Below are 22,239 nucleotides of genomic sequence, written 5' to 3' on the forward strand. Positions count from 1 at the left end.
CAATAATTTTGACCCCTACCTTTTTTGGGAGAAAAAAATATTACTTGTTCAAAAAAAAAAAATCGGAGAAATTGTATTAATATATAATAAAATATAATATAATAAAAGTATAATAAATAAAAGAAAAGTTTTTGAGCATAAAATATAGCTCAGAATTTGAATTCAAATCAAATTTTATTGGTCACATACACATATTTAGCAGATGTTATTGCAGGTGTAGAGAAATGCTTGTGTTTCTAGCTCCAACAGTGCAGTAGTATCTCACAATTCACAACAACACACACAAATCTAAAAGTAAAAAAATGTAATTAAGAAATGTGTAAATATTAGATTGAGCAATGTCAAAGTGGCATTGACTAAAATACAGTAGAATAGAATACAGTATATACATATGAGATGAGTAAAGCGGTATGTAAACATTATGTAAACATTATTAAAGTGACTAGTGTTCCGTTATTAAAGTGGCCAGTGATTCCAAGTCTATGTATATAGGGCAGCAGCCTCTAACGTAAAAGGTTGCAAATTATTTATTTTATACAGTCATTTGTGCTCATCTTTATCAGTCTTTTCAGTCCCCACAGTGCATTCAGAAACTATTCACACCCTTTGACTTCTTCCACATTTAGGTGTGTTACAGCATGAATTTAAAATGCAATTTAATTTAAAATTACATTTTTTTGTCCCTGGCCTACAGATAATACCCCAACATTTTTACAAATGAATTAAACATTAAAAGCTGAAATGTCGAGTCAATAAGTATTCAACCCCTTTGTTATGGCAAGCCTAAATAAGTTCAGGAGTAAAAATGTCTTTAACAAGTAAAATAATACATTGCCTGGACTCCCGATGTGTTGCAATAATAGTGTTTAACATGATTTCCTGAATGACTACCACATCTCTGTACCCCACGCATACAATTATCTATAAGGTCTTTCAGTTGAGCAGTGAATTTCAAACACAGATTCAAACACAAAGACCAGGGAGGTTTTCCAATGCCTCGCAAAGAAGATAACCTATTGGTAGATGGGTAAAAATACGAAAAGCATTGAATATCCCTTTGAGCATGGTGAAGCTATTAATTACGCTTTTGATAGTGTACCAGTACACCCAGTCACTACAAAGATACAAGCACCCTTCCTATCTCAGTTGCTGGAGAGGAAGGAAACCGCTCAGAGATTTCACCATGAGGCCAACAGTGACATTAAAACAGTTACAGAGTTGAATGGCGGTGATAGGAGAAAACTGAGGATGGATCAACAACACTGTAGTTACTCCCCAATACTAACCTCATTGACAGAGTGAAAGGAAGGAAGCCTGCACAGAATACATATATTCCAAAACATGAATCCTGTTTGCAACAAGGCACTAAAGTAATACTGCAAAAAATACATGTGGCAAAGCAATACACTTTTTGTCCTGAATACAATTGCTATGTTTGGGGCAAATCATATCCATGAGAACCAGTCTCCATATTTTCAAGCATAGTGGTGGCTGCATAATGTTATGGGTATGCTTGTCATTGGCAAGGACCAGGGAGTTTTTCAGGATAAAAATGAAATGGAATAGAGATAAGCATAGGCAATATCCTAAAGGAAAACCTGGTTCTGTTTGCTTTCCACCAGACACTGGGAGACAAGTTTACCTTTCAGCAGGACAGTAAGCTAAAATACAAGGCCAAATCTGCACTGGAGTTGCTTACCAAGAAGACAGTGTTTCTGAGTGGCCGAGTTACAGTTTTCACTTAAATCTGCTTGGAAATCTATGGCAAGACCTGAAAATGGTTGTCGAGCAATGAGCAACAACCAATTTGACAGAGTGTGAAGAATGTAAAAAAAAAATGATGGGCAAATGTTGCACAATCCAGGTGTGCAAAGCTCTTAGAGACTTACCCAGAAAGACTCACAGTTGTAATTGCTGCCAAAATGAGTGTAACATGTATTGACTCAAGGGGTTGAATACTTATCTAATGATAATATATTAGTGTTTAATTTTTTATTTTTTTAAACAACAAATAAATCCATTATAGCACAATAACATGTGGGAAAAGTCAAGGGGTGTGGACCGGTGCGTTGGATACGTCTCAATCCACCGCATCCACCTATGTCATGTCATGTCATGTCATGTCGCACTTCCGCATCTGCGGTGAAAGGTGGCAGAACTACAGCCGGAAATCATTTTCACTGGACCCGTCTGAAAATAACCAGTACCGATTTAAAGAATGAATGGTAGTTTTGTGCCCAAAAACGCGTTAAATATGTGTTAAAAAAAACAAACCAAAATATATAGTTGAAGTCGGAAGTTTACATACACTTACATTTAAACTCAGTTTTTCACATTTCCTGACATTTAATCCAAGTAAAATTTCCCTGTCTTAGGTCAGTTAGGATCACCACTTTATTTTAAGAATGTGAAATGTCAGAATAATAGTAGAGAGAATTATTTATTTCAGCTTTAATTTCTTTCATCACATTCCCAGTGGGTCAGAAGTTTACATACACTCAATTAGTATTTGTTAGCATTGCCTTTAAATTGTTTAACTTAGGTCAAACATTTCGGGTAGCCTTCCACAAGCTTCCCACAATAAGTTGGGTGAATTTTGGCCCATTCCTCCTGACAGAGCTGGTGTAACTGAGTCAGATTTGTACATGCTTTTCCAGGCCTCCTTGCTCGCACACGCTTTTTCAGTTCTGCCCACACATTTTCCATAGGATTGAGGTCAGGGCTTTGTGATGGCCATTCCAATACCTTGACTTTGTTGTCCTTAAGCCATTTTGCCACAACTTATAGAAGTATGCTTGGGGTCATTGTCCATTTGGAAGACCCATTTGCGACCAAGCTTTAACTCCCTGACTGATGTCTTGAGATGTTGCTTCAATATATCCACATAATTGTCCTTCCCCATGATGCCATCTATTTTGTGAAGTGCACCAGTCCCTCCTCCAGCAAAGCACCCCCACAACATGATTCTGCAACCCCGTGCGTCACGGTTGGGATGGTGTTCTTCGGCTTGCAAGCCTCCCCCTTTTTCCTCCAAACATAACGATGGTCATTATGGCCAAACAGTTCTATTTTTCTTTCATCAGACCATTGGACATTTCTCCAAAAAGTACGATCTTTGACCCCATGTGCAGTTGCAAACCATAGTCTGGCTTTTTTATGGCAGTTTTGGAGCAGTGGCTTCTTCCTTGCTGAGTGGCCTTTCAGGTTATGTCGATATAGAACTCGTTTTACTGTGGATATAGATACTTTTGTACCTGTTTCCTCTAGCATCTTCACAAGGTCCTTTGCTGTTGTTCTTGGATTGATTTGCACTTTTCGCACCAAAGTACGTTCATCTCTAGGAGACAGAACGCGTCTCCTTCCTGAGCGGTATGACGGCTGCGTGGTCCCATGGTGTTTATACTTGCGTACTATTGTTTGTACAGATGAACATGGTACCTTCAGGCATTTGGAAATTGTTCCCAAGGATGATCCAGACTTGTGGAGGTCTACAATGTTTTCTGAGGTCTTGGCTGATTTCTTTTGATTTTCCCATGATGTCAAGCAAAGAGGCACTGAGTTTGAAGGTAGGCCTTGAAATACATCCACAGGTACACCTCTAATTGACTCAAATCATTTCAATAAGCCTATCAGAAGCTTCTAAAGCCATGACATCATTTTCTGGAATTTTCCAAGCTGTGTAAAGTCACAGTCAACTTAGTGTATGTAAACTTCTGACCCACTGGAATTGTGATACAGTGAATTATAAGTGAAATAATCTGTCTGTAAACAATTGTTGGAAAAATTACTTGTGTCACCACTCCACAAAGTAGATGTCCTAACCGACTTACCAAATCTATAGTTTGTTAACAAGAAATTTGTGGAGTGGTTAAAAAGCGAGTTTTAATGACTCCAACCTAAGTGTATGTAAACGTCCGACTTTAACTGTATATATATGTATATATATATATATATATATATATATATATATTGCTGAGTTTTTTTAAAATATATCCTAAATATAGGACAGACACTTCAAAACCTTGTTCATTATGATTTATGTTTTAACTGTGTTATTCTATGCTTTTCTCTATTGTAGTAAAGGCCAAATTCAATATTTTCTTTAATAATTTGTATATATATTATTTTATACTTATGGGTCCTAAAATTCTAAATCAAATAGCAAAATTATCCTTAGTATGACCATCTTAAAACACGTCAGTTTAGAACCCCTCCCCCCTATTTTAAACTCCCCCACAACAACATATTTTCCAAAACACTTACAGAAAATCAAGAAGGTACTTACAATTTAGCTCTTCTTGTTAAGATGTGATGTGATCTTTTCTTTCCGGATGATGTTTGGCATCTGAAGAACAAGGTAGAGCAGTAACATTAGTCCAGTGTACTTACGATATACCGTGTTATGCAGTCATTGACATTTATTTTGCGCATTTGATTTGCAAACAAATATAAATTGATTGTTCTGAACCTCCCCTCACTCTAGGGTTAGATACTCAGAACACAACCTCATACTTCAGGGTGTTCAGATATATATATATATATATATATATATATATATATACAGACTGTAAACTATAGACAGATCCATCAGCTCCTCCTCTGAATCAGATATATCATTACAGACTAAACACGAACACAGCTATATATAACTGGAGAACACAGCTATATATAACTGGAGAACACAGCTATATATAACTGGAGAACACAGCTATATATAACTGGAGAACACAGCTATATATAACTGGAGAACACAGCTATATATAACTGGAGAACACAGCGATATGTAACTGGAGAACACAGCTATATGTAACTGGAGAACACAGCTATATATAACTGGAGAACACAGCTATATATAACTGGAGAACACAGCTATATATAACTGGAGAACACAGCTATATATAACTGGAGAACACAGCTATATATAACTGGAGAACACAGCTATATATAACTGGAGAACACAGCTATATATAACTGGAGAACAGGATATATACAGCTATATACTGTACCAGTCAAAGGTTTGGACACAGATACTCATTTAAGGGTTTTTCTTTATTTTTAATATGATATACATTGTGGAAAAAGAAGTGAAGACATCAAAACTATTAAATAACAGAGAGTGATGGAGTCCTGCATCAAATGACCTGGCCTCCAGAACCACCCGACCTTAACCCAATTGAGATGGTTTGGGATGAGTTGGACCACAGAGTGAAGGAAAAGCAGTGCTCAGAATAGTCCTTCAAGACTGTTGGAAAATCATACCAGGTGAAGCTGGTTGAGAGAATGCCAAGAGTATGCAAAGCTGTCATCAAGGCAAAGGGTGGCTACTTTGAAGAATCTAAAATATAAACAATTTTTTTATTTGTTTAGCACTTTTTTGGTTACTACATGATTCCATATGTGTTATTTCATAGTTTTGATGTCTTCACTATTATTCTACAATGTAGAAAATAGAAAAAATAAAGAAAAACCTTTAAATGAGTAGGTGTGTCCAAACATTTCACTGGTACTGTGTAACTGACAAGCAGATGCAGTGTGACTGTCACGTCCGTCGTAAGAAGGAGACCAAGACGCAGCGTGCATAGAGTTCCACATAGTTTAATAAATTGAAACTCACCAAACAAAACAATAAAGCACAAATGAAACATGAAGCAAATTGCGTGCTCATAGGCAACTAACCAAAAAAACAAGATCCCACAATCACAGGTGGGAAAAAATGCTGCCTAAGTATGATCCCCAATCAGAGACAACGATAAACAGCTGCCTCTGATTGGGAACCATACTAGGCCAACAAAGAAATAGAAACCTAGATCTACCCACCCATGTCACACCCTGACCTAACCAAATAGAGAAATAAAAGGGCTGTCTATGGTCAGGGCGTGACAGTACCCCCCCAAAGGTGCGGACTCCGGCTGCAAAACCTGACTCAATAGGGGAGGGTCCGGGTGGGCATCTAGCCTCGGTGGCGGCTCCAGTGCGGGACGTAGACCCCGCTCTGCTCGCGGATGCGCCAACCCCGGTGGCGACTCTATTTCGGTGGTCATCGCCGAAAGCTCCGTACCGTGGATCGTCGCCGGAGGAACCGGACCGTGGATCATCGCCGGAGGGACCGGACTGTGGATTGTCGCCGGAGGCTCTGAACTGGGAACCCCCGCTGGAGGCTCTGGACTGCAGACCGCCGCTGGAGAATCTGGACTGCAGACCGCCGCTGGAGAATCTGGACTGCAGACCGCTGCTGGAGACTCCGGACCGGGGACCGTCGCTGCAGGCTCCGTGCCATGGATCATCGCTGGAGGCTTCGTGCCATGGATCATCACTGGAGGCTCTGGGCCATGGATTATCACTGGAGGCTTCATGCCATGGATCATCACTGGAGGCTTCGTGCCATGGATCATCGCTGGAGGCTCCGGGCCATGGATTATCACTGGAGGCTTCGTGCCATGGATCATCGCTGGAGGCTTCGTGCCATGGATCATCACTGGAGGCTCCGGGCCATGGATTATCACTGGAGGCTTCGTGCCATGGATCATCGCTGGAGGCTTCGTGCCATGGATCATCACTGGAGGCTTCGTGTCATGGATCATCACTGGAGGCTTCGGACCATGGATCATCACTGGAGGCTTCGTACGTGGAGCCGGAACAGGTCTCACCGGACTGAGGAGACATACTGGCAGCCTGGTGCGTAGAGCTGCCACAGGGCTTACCAGGCTTGGGAGACACACTGGAGGCCTGGTACGTGAAGCTGGAACAGGTCTCACCGGACTGGGGAGATGCACTGGAAACCTGGTGCATAGAGCAGGCACCGGATACACTGGGCCGTAGAGGCGCACTGGAGGTCTCGAGCGTAGAGCTGGCACAACCCGTCCTGGCTGGATGCTTACATTCGTCCGGCAAATGCGGGGTGAAGGTGCACCGGAGACACCGTGCGCAGAGCCGGCTCAGGATATCCTGGGCCGAAAAGACGCACCAGAGGCCAGGAGCGCTGAGCCGGCACAATCCGTCCTGGCTGAATGCCCACTCCAGCACAGCAAATGCGGGGCGCAGGCACAGATCGCACCGGGCTGTGAATGCGCACTGGAGACGCAGTGCGCATCACCGCATAACACGGTGCCTGACCGGTCACACGCTCCCCACGGTAAGCACGGGGAGTTGGCTCAGGTCTAAACCCTGACTCCGCCAATCTCCCCGTGTGCCCCCCACCAAAATAAATTGGAGCTGCCTCTCGGGCTTCCGTCATTGCCGTGACCCCCGGTATCGTCGCCGTTCCTCCCTCGCTGCTTCCAGCTGTTCCCATGGGAGGTGATCCCTTCCGGCCTGGATCTCCTCCCATGTCCAGGATCCTTTACCATCCAGGATGTCCTCCCATGTCTACTCCTCCTGGAGTAGACATGCTGCTTGGTCCGTTTTTGGTGGGATCTTCTGTCACGTCCGTCGTAAGAAGGAGACCAAGGCGCAGCGTGCGTAGATTTCCACATAGTTTAATAAATTGAAACTCACCAAACAAAACAATAAAGCACAAATGAAACGTGAAGCAAATGGCGTGCTCACATGCAACTAATCAAAAAAACAAGATCCCACAATCACAGGTGGGAAAAAGGGCTGCCTAAGTATGATCCCCAATCAGAGACAACGATAAACAGCTGCCTCTGATTAGGAACCATACTAGGCCAACAAAGAAATAGAAACCTAGATCTACCCACCCAAGTCACACCCTGACCTAACCAAATAGAGAAATAAAAGGGCTCTCTATGGTCAGGGCGTGACAGTGACTGATGCCAAAGTGTTCAACTGTTCAACTCATTGACTACTGCTACAAATGAATTTCCCAGCCTGGAAAGGCATGTCAGATGCTTGTTTGATATATGTTTTAAACACAATGAATTACAGGATGGTGCAATCAGAATAGTATTAATCACAATAAAATTCATCTGAATAGGCTTAATCAGAATAGGCTTGACCAAAATAGGTTTCATCTGAATAGGCTTAATCAGAATAGGTTTAATCAGAATAGGTTTAATCAGAATAGGATTAATCAGAAAAGGATTAATCAGAATGGAATTAATCAGAATAAGATTCATCAGAATGGGATTAATCAGAATACGATTAATCAGAATGGGATTAATCAGAATAAGATTAATCAGAATGGGATTAATCAGAATAGGATTAATCAGAATGGGATTAATGAGATTAATCAGAATAAGATTAATCAGAAAAGGCTTAATCAGAATAGGATTAATCAGAATGGGATTAAGCAGAATAGGCTTAATCAGAATAAACTTGACCAGAATAGGTTTAATAAGAATAGGATTAATCAGAATAGGTTTAATCAGAATGGAATTAATCAGAATGGGTTTATTGATATATTGAATTGTTTTCATCAAATAACATAGTATTAAAAGTATGATCATATAATAACAATATCATATTTTGATACTCAATATAAACTACCAAGTTCAAAAAACGAATAATCACATAACAGCAGTTCCTAGCATTTTACTCTGCACTGTAAGACAGTGTAGTAGGGGTTAGGGTCAGACAGTGAAGTAGGGGTTAGGGTCATACAGTGTAGTAGGGGTTAGGGTCAGACAGTGAAGTAGGGGTTAGGGTCATACAGTGTAGTAGGGGTTAGGGTCAGACAGTGTAGTAGGGGTTAGGGTCAGACAGTGTAGTAGGGGTTAGGGTCAGACAGTGAAGTAGGGGTTAGGGTCATACAGTGTAGTAGGAGTTAGGGTCATACAGTGTAGTAGGGGTTAGGGTCATACAGTGTAGTAGGGGTTAGGGTCAGACAGTGTAGTAGGGGTTAGGGTCAGACAGTGTAGTAGGGGTTAGGGTCATACAGTGTAGTAGGGGTTAGGGTCATACAGTGTAGTAGGGGTTAGGGTCAGACAGTGTAGTAGGGGTTAGGGTCAGACAGTGTAGTAGGGGTTAGGGTCAGACAGTGTAGTAGGGGTTAGGGTCATACAGTGTAGTAGGGGTTAGGGTCAGACAGTGTAGTAGGGGTTAGGGTTAGACAGTGTAGTAGGGGTTAGGGTCATACAGTGTAGTAGGGGTTAGGGTTAGACAGTGTAGTAGGGGTTAGGGTTAGACAGTGTAGTAGGGGTTAGGGTCAGACAGTGTAGTAGGGGCTAGGGTCATAGAGTGTAGAATAAATGTCACTTTATGGTATAGTAGTAGGTGATCTGACCATCTGTAGCTGCTGCACCATCTCCTCTCTGTACGATAGTTCTCTCTTCATCTGGTCCTGGAAATGATCTGGAATAAAACCACATTCAGTTCATCATTAGACTGATCTGGAATAAAACCACATTCAGTTCATCATTAGACTGATATGGAATAAAACCACATTCAGTTCATCATTAGACTGATCTGGAATAAAACCACATTCAGTTCATCATTAGACTCCCAGATAATGCGGAAATGATCTGGTATTCAAAAAATAAGGTAAGTCAGGGTGTGAGGGGTAACAGTCAGGGTGTGAGGGGTAACAGTCAGGGTGTGAGGGGTAACAGTCAGGGTGTGAGGGGTAACAGTTAGGGTATGAGGGGTTAGTTAGGGTGTGAGGGGTTAGTCAGGGTGTGAGGGGTTAGTTAGGGTGTGAGGGGTAACAGTTAGGGTGTGACGGGTAACAGTTAGGGTGTGAGCGGTTAGGGTGTGAGGGGTAACAGTCAGGGTGTGAGGGGTTCAGTTGGGGTGCGAGGGGTAACAGTTAGGGTGTGAGGGGTAACAGTTAGGGTGTGAGGGGTTAGTCAGGGTGTGAGGGGTAACAGTTAGGGTGTGAGGGGTAACAGTTAGGGTGTGAGGGGTTAGTTAGGGTGTGAGGGGTAACAGTTAGGGTGTGAGGGGTTAGTTAGGGTGTGAGGGGTTAGTTAGGGTGTGAGGGGTAACAGTCAGGGTGTGAGGGGTAACAGTCAGGGTGTGAGGGGTTAGTTAGGGTGTGAGGGGTAACAGTCAGGGTGTGAGGGGTAACAGTCAGGGTGTGAGGGGTAACAGTCAGGGTGTGAGGGGTAACAGTTAGGGTGTGAGGGGTTAGTTAGGGTGTGAGGGGTAACAGTTAGGGTATGAGGGGTTAGTTAGGGTGTGAGGGGTTAGGGGTTAGGGTTAGGGTGTGAGGGGTTAGTTAGGGTGTGAGGGGTTAGGGTATGAGGGGTTAGGGTTAGGGTGTGAGGGGTTAGTTAGGGTGTGAGGGGTTAGGGTATGAGGGGTTAGGGCATGAGGGGTTAGGGTATGAGGGGTTAGGGTGTGAGGGGTTAGGGAGTGAGGGGTTAGGGAGTGAGGGGTTAGGGTGTGAGGGGTTAGGGTTAGGGGTTAGGGTGTGAGGGGTTAGGGGTTAGGGGTTAGGGTATGAGGGGTTAGGGTGTGAGGGGTTAGGGTGTGAGGGGTTAGGGGTTAGGGTGTGAGGGGTTAGGGTGTGAGGGGTTAAGGTATGAAGGGTTAGGGTTAGGGTATGAGGGGTTAGGGTTAGTGTGTGAGGGGTTAGGGTATGAGGGGTTAGGGTGTGAGGGGTTAGGTTTAGGGTGTGAGGGGTTAGGGTGTGAGGGGTTAGGGTTAGGGTATGAAGTGTTAGGTTTAGGGTTAGTGTATGAGGGGTTAGGGTTAGGGTATGAAGTGTTAGGGTTAGGGGTTAGGGTGTGAGGGGTTAGGGTGTGAGGGGTTAGAGTGTGAGGGGTTAGGGGTTAGGGTGTGAGGCGTTAGGGTATGAGGGGTTAGGGTGTGAGGGGTTAGTGTGTGAGGGGTTAGGGTACGAGGGGTTAGGGTACGAGGGGTTAGGGTGTGAGGGGTTAGGGGTTAGGGTGTGAAGGGTTAGGGTGTGAGGGGTTAGGGTGTGAGGGGTTAGGGTATGAGGGGTTAGGGTTAGGGTGTGAGGGGTTAGGGTTAGGGTACGAGGGGTTAGGGTGTGAGGGGTTAGGGTACGAGGGGTTAGGGTGTGAGGGGTTAGGGTGTGAGGGGTTAGGGTTAGGGGTTAGGGTGTGAGGGGTTAGGGTATGAGGGGTTAGGGTATGAGGGGTTAGGGTGTGAGGGGTTAAGGTGTGAGGGCTTAGGGTTAGGGGTTAGGGTGTGAGGGGTTAGGGTGTGAGGGATTAGGGTGTGAGGGGTTAGGGTGTGAGGGTTAGGGTTAGGGTGTGAGGGGTTAGGGTATGAGGGGTTAGGGTGTGAGGGGTTAGGGTTAGGGTGTGAGGGGTTAGGGTGTGAGGGGTTAGGGGTTAGGGTGTGAGGGGTTAGGGTATGAGGGGTTAGGGTGTGAGGGGTTAGGGTGTGAGGGGTTAGGGTTAGGGTACGAGGGGTTAGGGTACGAGGGGTTAGGGTGTGAGGGGTTAGGGTGTGAGGGGTTAGGGTATGAGGGGTTAGGGTGTGAGGGGTTAGGGTTAGGGTGTGAGGGGTTAGGGTTAGGGTACGAGGGGTTAGGGTTAGGGGTTAGGGTGTGAGGGGTTAGGGTGTGAGGGGTTAGGGTTAGGGGTTAGGGGTTAGGGTGTGAGGGGTTAGGGTGTGAGGTGTTAGGGTATGAGGGGTTAGGGTGTGAGGGGTTAGGGTGTGAGGGTTAGGGTTAGGGGTTAGTGTGTGAGGGGTTAGGGTGTGAGGGGTTAGGGTATGAGGGGTTAGGGTGTGAGGGGTTAGGGTGTGAGGGTTAGGGTTAGGGGTTAGGGGTTAGGGTGTGAGGGTTAGGGTTAGGGGTTAGGGGTTAGGGTGTGAGGGGTTAGGGGTTAGGGTGTGAGGGGTTAGGGTATGAGGGGTTAGGGTGTGAGGGGTTAGGGGTTAGGGTGTGAGGGGTTAGGGTATGAAGGGTTAGGGTGTGAGGGGTTAGGGGTTAGGGTGTGAGGGGTTAGGGTATGAGGGGTTAGGGTGTGAGGGGTTAGGGTGTGAGGGGTTAGGGTGTGAGGGGTTAGGGGTTAGGGTGTGAGGGGTAACAGTTAGGGTGTGAGGGGTAACAGTCAGGGTGTGAGGGGTAACAGTTAGGGTATGAGGGGTTAGTTAGGGTGTGGAGGGTTAGTCAGGGTGTGAGGGGTTAGTTAGGGTGTGAGGGGTAACAGTTAGGGTGTGAGGGGTAACAGTCAGGGTGTGAGGGGTAACAGTCAGGGTGTGAGGGGTAACAGTTAGGGTGTGACGGGTAACAGTTAGGGTGTGAGCGGTTAGGGTGTGAGGGGTAACAGTCAGGGTGTGAGGGGTTCAGTTGGGGTGCGAGGGGTAACAGTTAGGGTGTGAGGGGTAACAGTTAGGGTGTGAGGGGTAACAGTTAGGGTGTGAGGGGTTAGTTAGGGTGTGAGGGGTTAGTTAGGGTGTGAGGGGTAACAGTCAGGGTGTGAGGGGTAACAGTCAGGGTGTGAGGGGTTAGTTAGGGTGTGAGGGGTAACAGTCAGGGTGTGAGGGGTAACAGTCAGGGTGTGAGGGGTAACAGTCAGGGTGTGAGGGGTAACAGTTAGGGTGTGAGGGGTTAGTTAGGGTGTGAGGGGTAACAGTTAGGGTATGAGGGGTTAGTTAGGGTGTGAGGGGTTAGGGGTTAGGGTTAGGGTGTGAGGGGTTAGTTAGGGTGTGAGGGGTTAGGGTATGAGGGGTTAGGGTTAGGGTGTGAGGGGTTACTTAGGGTGTGAGGGGTTAGGGTATGAGGGGTTAGGGCATGAGGGGTTAGGGTATGAGGGGTTAGGGTGTGAGGGGTTAGGGAGTGAGGGGTTAGGGAGTGAGGGGTTAGGGTGTGAGGGGTTAGGGTTAGGGGTTAGGGTGTGAGGGGTTAGGGGTTAGGGGTTAGGGTATGAGGGGTTAGGGTGTGAGGGGTTAGGGTGTGAGGGGTTAGGGGTTAGGGTGTGAGGGGTTAGGGTGTGAGGGGTTAAGGTATGAAGGGTTAGGGTTAGGGTATGAGGGGTTAGGGTTAGTGTGTGAGGGGTTAGGGTATGAGGGGTTAGGGTGTGAGGGGTTAGGGTTAGGGTGTGAGGGGTTAGGGTGTGAGGGGTTAGGGTGTGAGGGGTTAGGGTTAGGGTATGAAGTGTTAGGTTTAGGGTTAGTGTATGAGGGGTTAGGGTTAGGGTATGAAGTGTTAGGGTTAGGGGTTAGGGTGTGAGGGGTTAGGGTGTGAGGGGTTAGAGTGTGAGGGGTTAGGGGTTAGGGTGTGAGGCGTTAGGGTATGAGGGGTTAGGGTGTGAGGGGTTAGGGTGTGAGGTGTTAGGGTATGAGGGGTTAGGGTGTGAGGGGTTAGGGTGTGAGGGTTAGGGTTAGGGGTTAGTGTGTGAGGGGTTAGGGTGTGAGGGGTTAGGGTATGAGGGGTTAGGGTGTGAGGGGTTAGGGTGTGAGGGTTAGGGTTAGGGGTTAGGGGTTAGGGTGTGAGGGTTAGGGTTAGGGGTTAGGGGTTAGGGTGTGAGGGGTTAGGGGTTAGGGTGTGAGGGGTTAGGGTATGAGGGGTTAGGGTGTGAGGGGTTAGGGGTTAGGGTGTGAGGGGTTAGGGTATGAAGGGTTAGGGTGTGAGGGGTTAGGGGTTAGGGTGTGAGGGGTTAGGGTATGAGGGGTTAGGGTGTGAGGGGTTAGGGTGTGAGGGGTTAGGGTGTGAGGGGTTAGGGGTTAGGGTGTGAGGGGTAACAGTTAGGGTGTGAGGGGTAACAGTCAGGGTGTGAGGGGTAACAGTTAGGGTATGAGGGGTTAGTTAGGGTGTGAGGGGTTAGTCAGGGTGTGAGGGGTTAGTTAGGGTGTGAGGGGTAACAGTTAGGGTGTGACGGGTAACAGTTAGGGTGTGAGCGGTTAGGGTGTGAGGGGTAACAGTCAGGGTGTGAGGGGTTCAGTTGGGGTGCGAGGGGTAACAGTTAGGGTGTGAGGGGTAACAGTTAGGGTGTGAGGGGTTAGTCAGGGTGTGAGGGGTAACAGTTAGGGTGTGAGGGGTAACAGTTAGGGTGTGAGGGGTTAGTTAGGGTGTGAGGGGTAACAGTTAGGGTGTGAGGGGTTAGTTAGGGTGTGAGGGGTTAGTTAGGGTGTGAGGGGTAACAGTCAGGGTGTGAGGGGTAACAGTCAGGGTGTGAGGGGTTAGTTAGGGTGTGAGGGGTAACAGTCAGGGTGTGAGGGGTAACAGTCAGGGTGTGAGGGGTAACAGTCAGGGTGTGAGGGGTAACAGTTAGGGTGTGAGGGGTTAGTTAGGGTGTGAGGGGTAACAGTTAGGGTATGAGGGGTTAGTTAGGGTGTGAGGGGTTAGGGGTTAGGGTTAGGGTGTGAGGGGTTAGTTAGGGTGTGAGGGGTTAGGGTATGAGGGGTTAGGGTTAGGGTGTGAGGGGTTAGTTAGGGTGTGAGGGGTTAGGGTATGAGGGGTTAGGGCATGAGGGGTTAGGGTATGAGGGGTTAGGGTGTGAGGGGTTAGGGAGTGAGGGGTTAGGGAGTGAGGGGTTAGGGTGTGAGGGGTTAGGGTTAGGGGTTAGGGTGTGAGGGGTTAGGGGTTAGGGGTTAGGGTATGAGGGGTTAGGGTGTGAGGGGTTAGGGTGTGAGGGGTTAGGGGTTAGGGTGTGAGGGGTTAGGGTGTGAGGGGTTAAGGTATGAAGGGTTAGGGTTAGGGTATGAGGGGTTAGGGTTAGTGTGTGAGGGGTTAGGGTATGAGGGGTTAGGGTGTGAGGGGTTAGGGTTAGGGTGTGAGGGGTTAGGGTGTGAGGGGTTAGGGTGTGAGGGGTTAGGGTTAGGGTATGAAGTGTTAGGTTTAGGGTTAGTGTATGAGGGGTTAGGGTTAGGGTATGAAGTGTTAGGGTTAGGGGTTAGGGTGTGAGGGGTTAGGGTGTGAGGGGTTAGAGTGTGAGGGGTTAGGGGTTAGGGTGTGAGGCGTTAGGGTATGAGGGGTTAGGGTGTGAGGGGTTAGGGTGTGAGGTGTTAGGGTATGAGGGGTTAGGGTGTGAGGGGTTAGGGTGTGAGGGTTAGGGTTAGGGGTTAGTGTGTGAGGGGTTAGGGTGTGAGGGGTTAGGGTATGAGGGGTTAGGGTGTGAGGGGTTAGGGTGTGAGGGTTAGGGTTAGGGGTTAGGGGTTAGGGTGTGAGGGTTAGGGTTAGGGGTTAGGGGTTAGGGTGTGAGGGGTTAGGGGTTAGGGTGTGAGGGGTTAGGGTATGAGGGGTTAGGGTATGAGGGGTTAGGGTGTGAGGGGTTAAGGTGTGAGGGCTTAGGGTTAGGGGTTAGGGTGTGAGGGGTTAGGGTGTGAGGGATTAGGGTGTGAGGGGTTAGGGTGTGAGGGTTAGGGTTACGGTGTGAGGGGTTAGGGTATGAGGGGTTAGGGTGTGAGGGGTTAGGGTTAGGGTGTGAGGGGTTAGGGTGTGAGGGGTTAGGGGTTAGGGTGTGAGGGGTTAGGGTATGAGGGGTTAGGGTGTGAGGGGTTAGGGTGTGAGGGGTTAGGGTTAGGGTACGAGGGGTTAGGGTACGAGGGGTTAGGGTGTGAGGGGTTAGGGTATGAGGGGTTAGGGTGTGAGGGGTTAGGGTTAGGGTGTGAGGGGTTAGGGTTAGGGTACGAGGGGTTAGGGTTAGGGGTTAGGGTGTGAGGGGTTAGGGTGTGAGGGGTTAGGGTTAGGGGTTAGGGGTTAGGGTGTGAGGGGTTAGGGTGTGAGGTGTTAGGGTATGAGGGGTTAGGGTGTGAGGGGTTAGGGTGTGAGGGTTAGGGTTAGGGGTTAGTGTGTGAGGGGTTAGGGTGTGAGGGGTTAGGGTATGAGGGGTTAGGGTGTGAGGGGTTAGGGTGTGAGGGTTAGGGTTAGGGGTTAGGGGTTAGGGGTTAGGGTGTGAGGGTTAGGGTTAGGGGTTAGGGGTTAGGGTGTGAGGGGTTAGGGGTTAGGGTGTGAGGGGTTAGGGTATGAGGGGTTAGGGTGTGAGGGGTTAGGGGTTAGGGTGTGAGGGGTTAGGGTATGAAGGGTTAGGGTGTGAGGGGTTAGGGGTTAGGGTGTGAGGGGTTAGGGTATGAGGGGTTAGGGTGTGAGGGGTTAGGGTGTGAGGGGTTAGGGTGTGAGGGGTTAGGGGTTAGGGTGTGAGGGGTTAGGGTGCGAGGGGTTAGGGGTTAGGGGTTAGGGTGTGAGGGGTTAGGGGTTAGGGTGTGAGGGGTTAGGGTATGAGGGGTTAGGGTGTGAGGGGTTAGTGTGTGAGGGGTTAGGGTACGAGGGGTTAGGGTACGAGGGGTTAGGGTACGAGGGGTTAGGGTGTGAGGGGTTTGGGGTTAGGGTGTGAGGGGTTAGGGTGTGAGGGGTTAGGGTGTGAGGTGTTAGGGTATGAGGGGTTAGGGTTAGGGTGTGAGGGGTTAGGGTTAGGGTACGAGGGGTTAGGGTGTGAGGGGTTAGGGTACGAGGGGTTAGGGTGTGAGGGGTTAGGGTATGAGGGGTTAGGGTATGAGGGGTTAGGGTGTGAGGGGTTAGGGAGTGAGGGGTTAGGGTGTGAGGGGTTAGGGTGTGAGGGGTTAGGGTGTGAGGAGTTAGGGTGTGAGGAGTTAGGGTGTGAGGGGTTAGGGTGTGAGGGGTTAGGGTGTGAGGGGTTAGGGTGTGAGGGGTTAGGGTGTGAGGGTTAGGGTTAGGGTGTGAGGGGTTAGGGTGTGAGGGGTTAGGGAGTGAGGGGTTAGGGTGTGAGGGGTTACGGTGTGAGATATTAGGGTGTGAGGGGTTAGGGGTTAGGGTGTGAGGGGTTAGGGTGTGAGGGGTTAGGGTTAGGGTGTGAGGGGTTAGGGTGTGAGGGGTTAGGGAGTGAGGGGTTAGGGTGTGAGGGGTTAGGGTGTGAGGGGTTAGGGTATGAGGGGTTAGGGTGTGAGGGGTTAGGGTTAGGGTGTGAGGGGTTAGGGTGTGAGGGCTTAGGGAGTGAGGGGTTAGGGTGTGAGGGGTTAGGGGTTAGGGTGTGAGGGGTTAGGGTATGAGGGGTTAGGGTGTGAGGGGTTAGGGTGTGAGGGGTTAGGGTTAGGGTACGAGGGGTTAGGGTACGAGGGGTTAGGGTGTGAGGGGTTAGGGTGTGAGGGGTTAGGGTATGAGGGGTTAGGGTGTGAGGGGTTAGGGTTAGGGTGTGAGGGGTTAGGGTTTGGGTACGAGGGGTTAGGGTGTGAGGGGTTAGGGTACGAGGGGTTAGGGTTAGGGGTTAGGGTGTGAGGGGTTAGGGTGTGAGGGGTTAGGGTTAGGGGTTAGGGGTTAGGGTGTGAGGGGTTAGGGTGTGAGGTGTTAGGGTATGAGGGGTTAGGGTGTGAGGGGTTAGGGTGTGAGGGTTAGGGTTAGGGGTTAGTGTGTGAGGGGTTAGGGTGTGAGGGGTTAGGGTATGAGGGGTTAGGGTGTGAGGGGTTAGGGTGTGAGGGTTAGGGTTAGGGGTTACGGGTTACGGTGTGAGGGGTTAGGGGTTAGGGTGTGAGGGGTTAGGGTATGAGGGGTTAGGGTGTGAGGGGTTAGGGGTTAGGGTGTGAGGGGTTAGGGTATGAAGGGTTAGGGTGTGAGGTGTTAGGGTATGAGGGGTTAGGGTGTGAGGGGTTAGGGTGTGAGGGGTTAGGGTGTGAGGGGTTAGGGGTTAGGGTGTGAGGGGTTAGGGTGCGAGGGGTTAGGGGTTAGGGGTTAGGGTGTGAGGGGTTAGGGTTAGGGGTTAGGGTGTGAGGGGTTAGGGTGTGAGGGGTTAGGGGTTAGGGTGTGAGGGGTTAGGGTGTGAGGGGTTAGTGTTAGGGGTTAGGGTGTGAGGGGTTAGGGTGTGAGGGGTTAGGGTACGAGGGGTTAGGGTTAGGGTGTGAGGGGTTAGGGTGTGAGGGGTTAGGGTGTGAGGGGTTAGGGTGTGAGGGGTTAGGGTTAGGGGTTAGGGTGTGAGGGGTTAGTGTGTGAGGGGTTAGGGTGTGAGGGGTTAGGGTTAGGAGTTAGGGGTTAGGGTGTGAGGGGTTAGGGTGCGAGTGGTTAGGGGTTAGGGTATGAGTGGTTAGGGTGCGAGGGGTTAGGGTATGAGGGGTTAGGGTGTGAGGGGTTAGGGTTAGGGGTTAGGGTGTGAGGGTTAGGGTTAGGGTTAGGGTGTGAGGGGTTAGGGTGCGAGGGGTTAGGGTTAGGAGTTAGTGGTTAGGGTGTGAGACAGCGAGGTAGACCTACGGAACACAGGGAAGGGGGAGTTTCCCTTCAGAGCGTGGAACTCCTGTTCGAGTCGTCTTCGTAGGTCGATCTGTTCCAATAGAACCTTCTGGAGTTCCTCTTTCTCCATGTTCTCAACATCCTCCTTTAGTGGCACGGGGGAACTTCCATCTTGAGTTTGATCCCCTGGAAAGGAGGAAAGAAAATACATTTTGAGTATGAATGAAGCATTCAATAGGACATATATTATATATATATATTATCCCTATATATCCCTATATATATTATCCCTCTAATAATCTGTAGTCCTCTGATTGCATTGTAACCATTGGCCTGTAGGTGTCAGTCTAACTGCATATTTCCACCTGTCTGGAGCCTAGACTGGCTAGGATCTTCTATTGCCCCGTCTACTGTGTTCTCAGAGAACTACTGTCATTTACATTCTCAATGGTCATTGCGTTCGTAAAGAACCACATGTTTGTAAATGTTAAATGTCAAACTGCACTAATAATCTCACTATAATCATGCCCACTATTCATTTGACTGAATATATCGGTCAGACAATATCTTGTTGCATTATGCTATAAACCAATCAATAATCATGGAAAACGCTTGATCATGTAAATAACTAATTAAACCACTTGGTGAATATGTTAAATACTTTCCCTAAAATGCTTGAAATATCATTGACTTGAAACAATATTTTCGTTATTATGCTGTCTGTAAAACCTATTGTTCTGGCTGCAGTCTATAGTGTCTGTAGCCGTGCTGCGTTGGTAACAGTGGATTGGTATTACTGTAGTCCTGTAACCATGATAACCATATTGTTCTATCACTCTTCTACAATGTTAGTGTCGTTTCCATTATGGCCTGATTTCTTCATCTATGAACCTGAAAATGTCTTGTGTTTGTGTCTGAATTCTGACAATGTGGCAAATCAAATGGCTTAAATGAAGCGATCCAGCACATTTGTGTATATAATCTCCCCCTTTCTCTATGTATAATCTCCCCCTCTTTCCATCTCTCACTTTCTCTCTCTCTCTCTCTCTCTCTCTCTCTCTTTCCCTCTCTAGTCATTTCATGTCTTGCCTCCTTAAGCCTCCCAACACTTCCCTCATTTGGAACGGCCTGCTCTCGCTCTCTCGCTCTCTCGCTCCTCTCCTCTCTCTGTCTCATTTGACAAGCAAATCAGCAGACAGTGCCTCAGGATAACAACCTCGTTTGACAGTCAATTAACCGTGAATAGTCAAAGCCAAGGCAGTTTGCATTACATAAATGGAAAATTAGATTATTTTTCTCCCAAGAAACAGCCCTCTCCTTAAGACAGAGTCTGAGAGTCTTTGGAATCAGAACTTCTAATCACGTCGTCCATCGCCCAGGGAGACGTTTAGCAATCAGACAAAGGTGGTCTCATTTAATTTGTTTCGTGTAATTTTTTGAAATAAATTCTACATTATGTGAGGATATCATTATGGGCTACATAATAAGAATGTTGGCATAGATGTCATAAAACCCTTTTAATGTCTCTGTGACAGATATAAAAGGCAATAAGATGTGATCTTTGTAATGAAAGGTTTTGCCAAGGGAAAAGGCAATTATATGGGTTTGATATTGTTGAGATGGAGATTGTCACCTTCCCTGTGTTGAGCTGATTGTCTTGTTGAACTGTAATGGCTCCCTGTAGAACACATTCTAGAACTGTAATGGCCCCCTGTAGAACACATTCTAGAACTGTAATGGCCCCCTGTAGAACACATTCTAGAACTGTAATGGCCCCCTGTAGAACACATTCTACAAAACATTCTGGACCACATTGGAACACTGGAAACAGCCGTTGTTCCGTTGCACAGTCTATCAGCTAGTCCATCTATTTATGTATCTCTAGTAATCCCTAAACCTACAGTATGGTCTGTGAGAAGAGAATGAGTCTGCTGTTCTCCTTGTCTAGATAAAAGTCCGATTAAAGTGATGGTTTTATCTGTCTTGATAAACCAGTTAGAAAAGTTAGATATTACAGAGGAGGTTTATATGTCTTGATTAAACAGCTAGATATTATAGTAGAGGTTTTATCTGTCTTGATTAAACAGCTAGATATTATAGAGGAGGTTTATCTGTCTTGATTAAACAGCTAGATATTATAGAGGAGGTTTATCTGTCTTGATTAAACAGCTAGATATTATAGTAGAGGTTTATCTGTCTTGATTAAACAGCTAGATATTATAGAGGAGGTTTATCTGTCTTGATTAAACAGCTAGATATTATAGAGGAGGTTTATCTGTCTTGATTAAACAGCTAGATATTATAGAGGAGGTTTATCTGTCTTGATTAAACAGCTAGATATTATAGAGGAGGTTTATCTGTCTTGATTAAACAGTTAGATATTATAGAGGAGGTTTATCTGTCTTGATTAAACAGCTAGATATTATAGTAGAGGTTTATCTGTCTTGATTAAACAGCTAGATATTATAGTAGAGGTTTATCTGTCTTGATTAAACAGTTAGATATTATAGAGGAGGTTTATCTGTCTTGATTAAACAGCTAGATATTATAGAGGAGGTTTATCTGTCTTGATTAAACAGCTAGATATTATAGAGGAGGTTTATCTGTCTTGATTAAACAGCTAGATATTATAGTAGAGGTTTATCTGTCTTGATTAAACAGCTAGATATTATAGAGGAGGTTTATCTGTCTTGATTAAACAGCTAGATATTATAGAGGAGGTTTATCTGTCTTGATTAAACAGCTAGATATTATAGTAGAGGTTTATCTGTCTTGATTAAACAGCTAGATATTATAGAGGAGGTTTATCTGTCTTGATTAAACAGCTAGATATTATAGAGGAGGTTTATCTGTCTTGATTAAACAGCTAGATATTATAGTAGAGGTTTTACCTGCCGTCTCTCTCCAGTACTCTGGGCCAGATGATTCTGTCTCTGATACAAAGAAACTGCTGGGCTCTTTGTTTTCATCAAGAGGAGAATGAGAGAGGAAGAGGGGAACAGAAGGACATTCATTCATCTGTTCATAAGGGAACAGAGCTGATTTGGTCACCTGCACACAGAAAACTGGTAGAAAGGAACCAATGTCTTCCAACCAATAAGATGAGGAGGTAACGCTACTCACGAGCTGTGTTGGAGTTTTCTTTGGTTGTGTAAACAGGCAGTCCATGGTCTCTGCTTTTATGAGTCTGAGAACACAGAGAGAGACAGAGGTTTTAACATCTACATGTCAGAGATAGTGTTGAATAATGCTACCCAGAACAGAACCACTGGCGTCCTGGGATAGAGAATGCTGGTGTACATTACAATAACTCCTGGCTTTCACAGACTTGGAGAGTCAATGGAGTGTAACAATTCTCCTTTTGGCCTAATATTGTCTATCATGAACAATACTCTTACTATACGCCTGTAGTGTTACTAACCAATGGGAAGCTTATAGTGTTACTGTCCAATGGGAAGCCTGTAGTGTTACTAACCAATGGGAAGCCTGTAGTGTTACTAACCAATGGGAAGCCTGTAGTGTTACTAACCAATGGGAAGCCTGTAGTGTTACTAACCAATGGGAAGCCTGTAGTGTTACTAACCAATGGGAAGCCTGTAGTGTTACTAACCAATGGGAAGCCTGTAGTGTTACTATCCAATGGGAAGCCTGTAGTGTTACTAACCAATGGGAAGCCTGTAGTGTTACTATCCAATGGGAAGCCTGTAGTGTTACTGTCCAATGGGAAGCCTGTAGTGTTACTGTCCAATGGGAAGCCTGTAGTGTTACTGTCCAATGGGAAGCCTGTGAATGTCTCTTCATTAGTGTTATTAGACTGTGAATGTCTCCATTAGTGTTATTAGACTGTGAATGCTTCTTCATTGGTGTTGTTAGACTGTGAATGTCTCCATTAGTGTTATTAGACTGTGAATGCTTCTTCATTGGTGTTATTAGACTGTGAATGTCTCCATTAGTGTTATTAGACTGTGAATGTCTCCATTAGTGTTATTAGACTGTGAATGTCTCTTCATTAGTGTTATTAGACTGTGAATGTCTCCATTAGTGCTATTAGACTGTGAATGTCTCCTCATTAGTGTTATTAGACTGTGAATGTCTCTTCATTGGTGTTATTAGACTGTGAATGTCTCCTTCATTAGTGTTATTAGACTGTGAATGTCTCCTTCATTAGTGTTATTAGACTGTGAATGTCTCTTCATTAGTGCTATTAGACTGTGAATGTCTCCTCATTAGTGTTATTAGACTGTGAATGT

General features: G+C 46.5%; 1 protein-coding gene across 1 annotated transcript in view; it reads right to left on the bottom strand.

Annotated features, from left to right (window-relative positions):
* LOC106572580 (SKI family transcriptional corepressor 2) overlaps positions 1-22,239 on the bottom strand; it is a 28,564-nt gene that overhangs the window by 876 nt on the left and 5,449 nt on the right. Inside the window, exons 3-7 of the mRNA XM_045694255.2 lie at positions 21,113-21,176; positions 20,881-20,946; positions 18,011-18,175; positions 9,182-9,249; positions 4,286-4,345 (exon numbers count right to left, since the gene is read on the bottom strand). Of these exons, the coding sequence (XP_045550211.2) occupies positions 4,289-4,345; positions 9,182-9,249; positions 18,011-18,175; positions 20,881-20,946; positions 21,113-21,176 (420 nt within the window). The 3' untranslated portion in view covers positions 4,286-4,288. The remainder of the gene's footprint in view (positions 1-4,285; positions 4,346-9,181; positions 9,250-18,010; positions 18,176-20,880; positions 20,947-21,112; positions 21,177-22,239) is intronic.

The sequence above is a fragment of the Salmo salar genome, chromosome 01 (assembly GCF_965601325.2).
Source record: "Salmo salar chromosome 01, fSalSal1, whole genome shotgun sequence".
In the NCBI taxonomy this organism is placed as follows: domain Eukaryota; kingdom Metazoa; phylum Chordata; class Actinopteri; order Salmoniformes; family Salmonidae; genus Salmo; species Salmo salar.